Consider the following 8,880-nt stretch of genomic DNA (forward strand, 5'->3'; position numbering starts at 1 on the left):
AAGCGGTGAGTTAGTATTATCACCCCCTTTGCAGGTGAGGAGCTGAGCATAGAGGATCTCCCAGGATCACCCAGTAAGAGGCACAGCCTGGATGTGACCAGGCAGCCCTGCTCCAGAAATCACACTGGAACTCACACACTCTGTGCCTCGCAAAGATTTGCAAACACTTTGATTAAACAATTAGTAACTGTTTCAAGACATGAAAAATCCCTCAAATTTCCTCAACGTCTCTCAAATCCAGTGGCCTGGGCTGTAGGCAGAGATTCAAGTCTCATGGCACTACCTCCTGCGGGGCCACAGGGCGGGTTTGAGGGGGGCCTGCCTGGGCCTGGAGCCTGGGACAGGAGATGAAGTTGAAAGGGAGCCACCCAGGGGCCTGCCTTTCTTGCTCACGTCTCCCTCCGCCTTCTCTGTCCCAGCTGAGCCCACAGTGACCGTGTATCCTGCAAAGACCCAGCGCCTGCAGCACCACAACCTCCTGGTCTGCTCCGTGAACGGCTTCTATCCAGGCCACATTGAGGTCCGCTGGCTGCGCAACGGCCAGGAAGAGGAGGCCGGGGTGGTGTCCACGGGCCTGATCCGGAACGGGGACTGGACCTTCCAGACCCTGGTGATGCTGGAGACAGTTCCCCGGAGCGGGGAGGTCTACACCTGCCAAGTGCGGCACCCCAGCAGCACCAGCCCTGTCACCGTGGAATGGAGTGAGACGCCTTCTGACCTCACACGCCTCCCCCCTCAGAGGCCTTTGCTTGTCCCTGAGGGTCAGGGTCCCCTCTCTCCACACCCCGTTTTCCTTTGCTCATTTCTCCCCTTCAGCACAGGCCACAGGGTAGCCCTGTGATCGCTTCTGTGGACACCCATAGCCCTGGGAGGCCGCCATGCCTGCCCTGCTCTGAATTCCCCACACTCTCCCCATCATGGTGCCCCTTGGCCCTGGGCACCATCCCCTGTTGGGATGGGCAGGTGCTTCTGCCTGCGCTGAGCTGCCCACTGTGATCTGGGAAGAGGCGTGTCCTCCACAGTGTGGGGACCTTCCTGCTCTGCAGTCTGCGGCTCTGTCACCCGGGCCAAGTAATGAGGGTCACTAGTCTCAGGCTCTGCAGCCTCAGAGGCCGAAGCAGTGGCTTTGGATCGGATGTGAGGGGACCTGAGGCCAGTGCCTGGGCCTTGTACCTGCTCAGTGTGACCTCAGTCTCTTTCCTGGAAATGGCAATTGTTCTGCTTCTTCTAGGGCAGCTTCCCCAGTCGCCAACCCCCCTCTGCCCCACAAGCTCTCAATCCCAGGGTCTCCATTAGAGAAGTTGCTTTGTGCCAAAACCCACTGAAACCAGCTTCTTCTCTCAGGGGCCCAGTCTGGATCCGCACAGAGCAAGGTGCTGAGTGGAGCCGGGGGCTTCGTGCTGGGGCTGCTCTTCCTCGGGGCAGGGCTGCTCATCTACTTCAGGGCTCAGAAAGGTGAGGAGCCTGCTGGCAGCCGAGGCCCCGAGATGGTGGGGAGAACTGGGGCTTTGCTGGGTGAGCTCTGGGTATGGCAATGCCCTAGAAGCCTCTCTTTGTCTGTGGGTCTCACGTTCCCTGGAAATGCAGAAATAACCAGCTCCCGGTTCTCAGGGTGGAGACATGAGGAGTCATGGCTGTGGAGTTAGAGACGGGTTAACACGCACGGGATTTGGGTGCAGATCCTGGGTTACATGGAGGAGCAGGCCCTGTGGTCCCTAATGACACTGGATGTGACGGCTTTGGGCCACTGCTCTCAGCTTCTGCTCTTGTCCCTGCTCTGGTGTCAGCGAGTGGGGGTGCTGCTAGAGAAGCTCAGGTGGCCTGGGCGGGGACCCAGTGTTTGAGGTCACACTTTCATTCCTATATTTTAAGTATCATCTTCCTTCGCTTCCCAGGACAGTCTGGACACTCTGAGGGCCCTGTGCCCTCCCCTGGCTCAGGCCAGGGACACACCACGTCAGTGCACCTTGGAGGTGAGCTGTTGTTCATTCTAATGAATGAGCTCAGGCTATGGGCGTTGATCACTGTGGGGACCATGGAAAGCAGCCAGGGCTCAAGCTCCCACACACTTTTATTCAGACGTCACTGTGGATTTCTTTAATCCTCTCTCAGGGACGTATTCCATTTCCCTAGAACAGAAGGTGCAGGGGATGAGCCAGGGGACAGATAGCGGGGAGCCTGGGTGTGGCTCTGGTGGCCGCTTGCCCTGCAGGGTCTCCTCCCGCCTGGTGAGAGGCAGCTCTAAAGCAGCTTTGGCTCCTGAGACTTCAGGACATTTCTTCTCACTTGGGGGCCACAACTGGAGGCCTGGGAGGGCAGCGCCCCTGCTGGCTGGGCCTGGGAGCAGCACTGTCCTCTGTCTGCAGGACTCCTGAGCTGAGGTGGCCATGGCGACATGGGCAGGAAAGAACCTTCTGTCTGGCCGCTTGGCAGCCTGAAGAGGTTTCCTGCTGGGCTCTCACTCCACAAGGAGAGCCACCTCGGGCTCTGGCTGGGTTCTGGCTCCTGATGGGCAGCAGCTCCTCCCTGCTGGTTACTCCCTGCCCTGGACCTGGAGGCCCCAGTGTTGACTGCAGAACCTTAGCTCCATCCCTCCTTGTCCCTGTGTGTTCAACCCTCGCTGTCTGCTGAGCACCTTAGCTCGCCTCTGCCCACATTTCTTTGTAAAATGTTCCTCAATTAAATATGGAGTGAGATCATCTGGCTTACAGCCTTCAAGGACAGGAAGTAGGAAGAAAGGAGCTGCACAGGACCTAGGAGACTGGGCGCCAACAGAGCTGTGCAGGCCAAGGGCCCTAGGCCGCCTCCGAACCCCTCACATGCGGAGGAGGCACCTGAGCCCAGAAGCCCAGAGCCTCCCAAGTCACACAAGTCAGGATGGAGACCCAGGTTCCCACCCAGGCCCACAGCTTGCTCGGTGTGACTCCCCCAGGTCATCAGGAGCCAGGAAGGGGCTGGTGCAGGCCATGTGGTCCCCGGCTCCCCTCCCCCTCCCAGGCTTCAGGAGCTCAGTCTGGGAGACAGAGTCAGGAGGAGTCCAGTCCCCTGTGGGCCTAAAAGCAGTTTCCGTGCTTGGGCACCTCCCAGGCTCCTGTTGGGACAACCCCACCCCCAGGAAGCTCCCGTCTGATGGGGACAAAAGAAACAGAGAGCCAAGCGAACACGTAAATCATTGGTGAGAACACACCATGACAGGAGAGAGTGGCTGGGCCCTGGCTGGTTTCGCTCAGTGGATAGAGTGTCAGCCTGCAGACTGGAGGGTCTCGGGTCTGATTCCAGCAAAGGCACAAGCCTGGGTTGCGGGCTTGATCCCCGGTGTGGGGTGTGCAGGAGGCAGCCGATCAATGATTCTCTCTCATCATTGAACTTTCTATCTTTCTCTCCCTCACCGTTCTCTCTGAATTCAATAAAAATATATATATTTAAAACAGAACACTTGGAATTTGGGTTGGCTTCACCAAGGAAGGCTTCCTGGAAGAGGCTGAGATGTGAGGAGAAGGAGCTGCATTAACAGCTTAGGAGAGGATCAGAGCCCAGGGAGAGCCTGGAGCTGGCGAGGGAGAGGGCACAGGGGGAGGTGCCTCCGTGAGTTGTCTGAACCCTCACACAGGCTCACTGGTGAACATGGGGGCCTGTATGCACACACTCACGCCTCCATGCACACTCATCCATGCACGCTCATAACCACATGTCACATAAGCCTTCTCAGACCTCCGTGCACACACATGGATATGCAACATGCATTCTTGTTCGCATACATGCAGTCAGATACAGACCTATAGTGGGGCCAACTCAGCCTTTTCTGGAGTTCAAATGTGCTTGCCTCTGCACATCGGAAGGGGGCCTGCATTGCCCTAGTCAAACGTGGGTCCCCAGCAGCTGTGTCACCTGTCAAATGTCCCAGCCCCACTGACTGGGCTCCATCCACAGCCCCTGCACCAGGTCCCACGGGGTTGATGGGAGTGTCTTTTATGCTGTGCACGTACCGGTCACTGGATGCAAGCTGGCCCAGCAAATGGGGTGACCTTGAGAGAGGAGGTTCCCTTCAGCCAAGAGCACTCACAGGAGGAGGGGCTCAGCTGGGAGCTGTCAGTGGCCAGCACTCCCCACGCCTGCTGGGGGGGTAAAGGGCTTGTTGGCAGCCCTGGCACAGATGCCCACTCCCCTCCCCCGCAGGCTCCCTGAGTCCCTGGGCTGCAGCCATGCTCCTCCCTTGGGTTCTCCTGGGCCCTGGGCCTCGTGGCCCCTCCCACAGCACCCACCTCCCTGCCTGGGTGCTGACAGCTCCAGGTGTCAGGCCCCTACACCCTCTCTCCCTCTCCTTCTCACCCTCCATTCCTTGGTGAGTCCGTCTCTGAACACAGGGAGCTGAGGAATGGGGAGCGGGTAGGACAGGCCCTCTGCTTGCCATCCTCTGTGACCTAGATCAGTGGGCCAGGGGCTGACAGGCAAGGCTGGGCTGTGGCTTTGTTACCTGCAGGCTCTGTGGGTGGCGGTGGCTTTCCACGTTCTACTGACAGAGCGCCCTTCTCGCTCCCCCAGTCCTCTGGTGACAGTGCCCTCTCCTCTCCTCACACAGACACCTGGCACGAGTGTGAGCGGAGGCCTGTGGGTCCTGGTGAACCCTCATCCTTCCTTCCCAGGGAAGGTGTGGGCCATGGGACCCTGGATCAGAGAGGGAGGCCGCCCCCCTGGACTCTGGCTGTATTTCATCTGTGATGCACATGTGTTTCCACACTTTAATATCCCCAAAGCTGTGACATGTGTGTCCTCGGGTCCTGCATATATGCATTCAAGGTCTTTGGTTGATTAGCCCCACCCACCCTCCATCCCCGCCTTCCCACTGAGATTCCCCACTCTGCTCCATGCTCCCATGTGTCGGCATCCACTCTGTTCATCAGTTTATTTTGTTACCTTAGTTTCCATATATGAGTGAGATCATGGGATACGTGTCTTTCTCTGACTGACTTATTTCACTCAGCATGATACTCTCCAGGTCCCTCCATGCTGTCTCAAAGTATAAGAGATTCTTCTCTTTTACTTCTGCACAGTATTCCGTGGTGTAAAAGTATCATGGCTTTTTATCCACTCATCTACTGATGGGCACTTGGGCTGTTTCCAGATCTTAGCTATTATAATTTGTGCTGCAATGAACACAGGGGTGCATACATTCTTTCTGACTGGTGATTTGCGATTCTCAGGATATATTCCTAGAAGTGGGATCACTGGGTCAAATGGCAGTTCCCTCTTTAATTTTTTGGAGAAACTCCATACTGTTTTAAATAATGGCTGCACCAGTCTGCATTCCCACCACCAGTGAACTAGGGTTCCCTTTTCTCCACATCCTCTCCAGCACTTGTCATTTGTTGATTTGCTGATGGTAGCCATTCTGACAGGTGTGAGGTGGTACCTCATTGTCGTTGTAATTTGCGTCTCTCTGATGACCAATGACTTTGAGCACTTTTTGATATGACTCTTGGCCATCTGTATGTCCCCTTTGGAGAAGAGTCTATTTAGGTCCTTTGCCCATGTTTAAATTGGATTGTAGGGAGCTTACATTCTAAAAGAAAAACACACACCTCTTTTACATGGTGTTTCAGTTTGCGGTTTGGGGGGACTGAGGAAATGGTCTGCAGGGCGAGCTTTGGATACACCTCAGCCCCATTGTTTAAGGGAGAGAAGAAGAGGAAGGCTTTAAAGGCAGCCAAAGGCAGACATGCTGGGTAGGTACAGCTCCCAGGGAGGGAACACAATCCCACCCAGGCAGGGATTTGCTGCAGTAAATAGGACGGGGGTGGGGGGGAGAGGGGGGCAGTGAGGGGTGCAGGGAATCCTTAGACACAGTGGAGCCAGAAGGATCCTGTGGCCTTTTTCCCAAGCGCTGGCCCATCAGGCAGGACGGCTGTGACAGGACACAGGGCTAAGAGGGGATCCTGTGACCTGACAAGCGGGAAGAAGAAAGGACCAAAGTTGAAGGCAGGCTACCAGGATCAAGAAACTCTTGAAAGCAAAGTGGCTGGAGGCACAGAACCAATGGTGAATTCTACCCAGTGTCAGGTGCGCCAAGAGCATTTCGGCTTCTGAAGTTAGAAAATACCATGTACTACGATTTCATTTATTTATTTATTTGTTAATCCTCACCCGAGGATATTTTCCCATTGATTTTTAGAGAGAGTGGATAAGAGAGGGAAAGACAGAGAGAGAAACATCAATGTGAGAGAAACACATCAATTGGTTGCCTCCTGCAGGAACCCTGTCCTGGGCCGGGGCCAGGGAGGAGCTTGCAACCAAGGTACATGCCCTTGACTGGAATTGAACCCGGACCCTTTGGTCTGCAGGCTGGCGCTATACTAGTATTTGCTGAGCCATACTGGCTAGGGCTTTTAAGGTTTTTATTTTGTGTGTGTGTGTTTAATACTACAATTTTATATGGACCACACTACTTTTTTCTGATCAAACCCCCACCTCTGGGGTGGGGGGAAATTAAAAAAATGCCTTTCTCTCCCAGGGGGCTGGCCAGGGGGCAGTGCACTATTGCACCAGAGTGGGAAAAGGAGAAGTTATTAACATTTTGTTGTTATGATACTTTTGTATTTAAACTTGGTAAAAGGCCAATTACCTGCCAAGAGGGAATAAGGAAGAAATTTCCAAAAATGTGCAAATTCCTTTAGTGAAGTTTTAGAACCAAAAGACTAATTGACATGAAAAGCTGGAGAGAAGTGGTTGAAAAGTTCATTCACAAAGTTTAATTCCACTTCCATGAACTTAATACACGTGTTCTTCACCATTAGGCCTAGATTGTGGGTGAAAATTCCGTAAGACGTTACACAAAGCCAGCCAGCATCTCAAGGGATTCCCTGGGAACTTTACAACACAGGCAGGTCAGGCAAGTCACCAAAAAATCACGAAAGCAAAGGACCTAAGAAGAGTGACATACATGGGTTTTCTTTTTGTTTTCCTGCTGTTTGATACACGTGAAGGAATGAGTGGCAAGCAGTTCCTTCCGCTCATCGTCACTGCACATTTGCTTAGGTTGCCTAAAGCATTAAGGACCATGAATAAAATGGGGCAGCAAAAACAATGAGAGCCAACAGCAGGGAACTTGGCAGATACTGGGATGTGACCCGCTCTGCCCTTCTCCGGGGTCGGCGGGTCCCGGCTCAGGGACCCCCTGCAGCTGCGGTCACAGGTGCGAACACCCAGACTGCGTGTCACAGGCACACGCGGTGCAGCATGGACTGTCCTGGGACCCCGTTCCTGCCCAGCCCCGGCGGCTCCCACTTAAACACCCACAGCCACACCTGTGCCTGCGACCAGAGACCCTTTCACTCCCGCCAGGACCGGCCACTGTGCAGGCAGTTCTCTCTGCTTAGACATGGAAGCACTTTTTTAAATGATTGATTGGAGGAGAGAGAGGAAGGAGGGCAGAGAGAGAGAAATGTCGATTTGTTGTCCCCTCACTTATGCTCCCATTGGTTGCTTCCTGTATGTGCCCTGACTGGCTGTCGCCCCTGCAACCATGGCGTATCGGGACGACACTCTAACCAGCGGAGCTAACCAGCAGCGTAGACATGGAAGCAATTTTAGCTTTGTCTCCGGTGAAGCCACATGTCCCCAAAGCACCACTAGGCCAGACACTCATCACTTGTATAAAATTCCGCATCCCATGTTGGCCACCGAGAGATGGAAACAGAACTCCCTACAAGTTAACTGTCTCTACGTCCCTGATATTACACATGAACACCACCTGACAATTCAGAAATTCACGTAGAACAGCGGTTCTCAACCTGTGGGTCGCAACCCCTTTGGGGGTCGATCACCCTTTCACAGGGGTCGCGCCTAAGACCATCAGAAAACACATATATAATTACATATTGTTTTGTGATTCATCACTATGCTTTAATTATGTTCAATTTGTAACAATGAAAATACATCCTCCATATCAGATATTTACATTACGGTTCATAACAGTAGCAAAATTACAGTTATGAAGTAGCAACGAAAATAATTTTATGGTTGGGGTCACCACAACATGAGGAACTGTATTAAAGGGTCTCGTCATTAGGAAGGTTAAGAACCACTGACATAGAAGTATGTAAACCTGTCATAAATCTGAACAAGCAACTACTCATGGTCGGCATGGGTGGCAAATGGTCCTCCGTGTGGATTTAGACAAGGCGCAAACGTGGGAAGGCCGCCCCTTTCCTCCTTCTGGGCTCAGCTTCGTCCTGTGGGTGTGGAGGCCACAACACCGAGCCTCTCTCACCATCGCACAGCTGGCTCTGCTGGAGGGGCTCTGACTCAATGGCTCAGGTGCAGTGAAGGCTCCTGATGAGCGTGCTTGCGAGAGGGAGAGCGCAGGTGAGGGTACACAGAGCGCCAGTCACATCTTCACTGCGTTACACTGTCCTGTCACATGCTGCCTTCCCTCAAGGGTTCATAACAAGATGTAGCCATTCCTAGGTGTTTCGATGACTCCTAGAACACAGGTGTGTGGCTTTTCAACAATCGTGTATGGTTTGTTGTGACTCAGATAGAATCGGGAAATGTTAACTGGGAGCATGAGTTCCCCTTGAGGGACTACTGTCCTTCCCTTGAGAGATGAGAGCAAGTTCAGGATCCACCTCTGTTTCCTGTTTCACTTGGTCCCCAGGAATCTCAGAGCTAAAGGTGAGATACATGCAGAAATTCTATTGTCTTTGCTTCTATTTATTACTAATATGTTCTCCCTGATTCTGTCCATGTGCTTTTGTTAACGGTGGTTCAATCATCAGGTAATGCATGTCCATTGCAATAACTAGGAGTGTGCGAGGCAGGATATACACCAGCCCTGCAGCTCGCCGACCTGCCCTTTCAGAGGTGAGCATGGCTGATGGTTGG

At 53.5% G+C, this 8,880-nt stretch overlaps 1 protein-coding gene across 1 annotated transcript; it reads left to right on the forward strand.

Moving 5' to 3' along the window:
• Positions 1 to 256: 256 nt before the first annotated feature.
• On the forward strand, positions 257 to 1,816 carry LOC102429593 (H-2 class II histocompatibility antigen, E-S beta chain-like; the record flags this gene model as incomplete). The annotated part of the gene is made up of 3 exons (XM_014450994.1): positions 257 to 701; positions 1,345 to 1,526; positions 1,680 to 1,816. Coding segments are annotated over 3 exons (764 nt in total), but the record flags the coding sequence as incomplete, so codon positions are not given.
• Positions 1,817 to 8,880: the final 7,064 nt, after the last annotated feature.

The sequence above is a fragment of the Myotis lucifugus genome, unplaced genomic scaffold, assembly GCF_000147115.1.
Source record: "Myotis lucifugus unplaced genomic scaffold, Myoluc2.0 scaffold_6081, whole genome shotgun sequence".
NCBI classification, from domain to species: Eukaryota; Metazoa; Chordata; class Mammalia; order Chiroptera; family Vespertilionidae; genus Myotis; species Myotis lucifugus.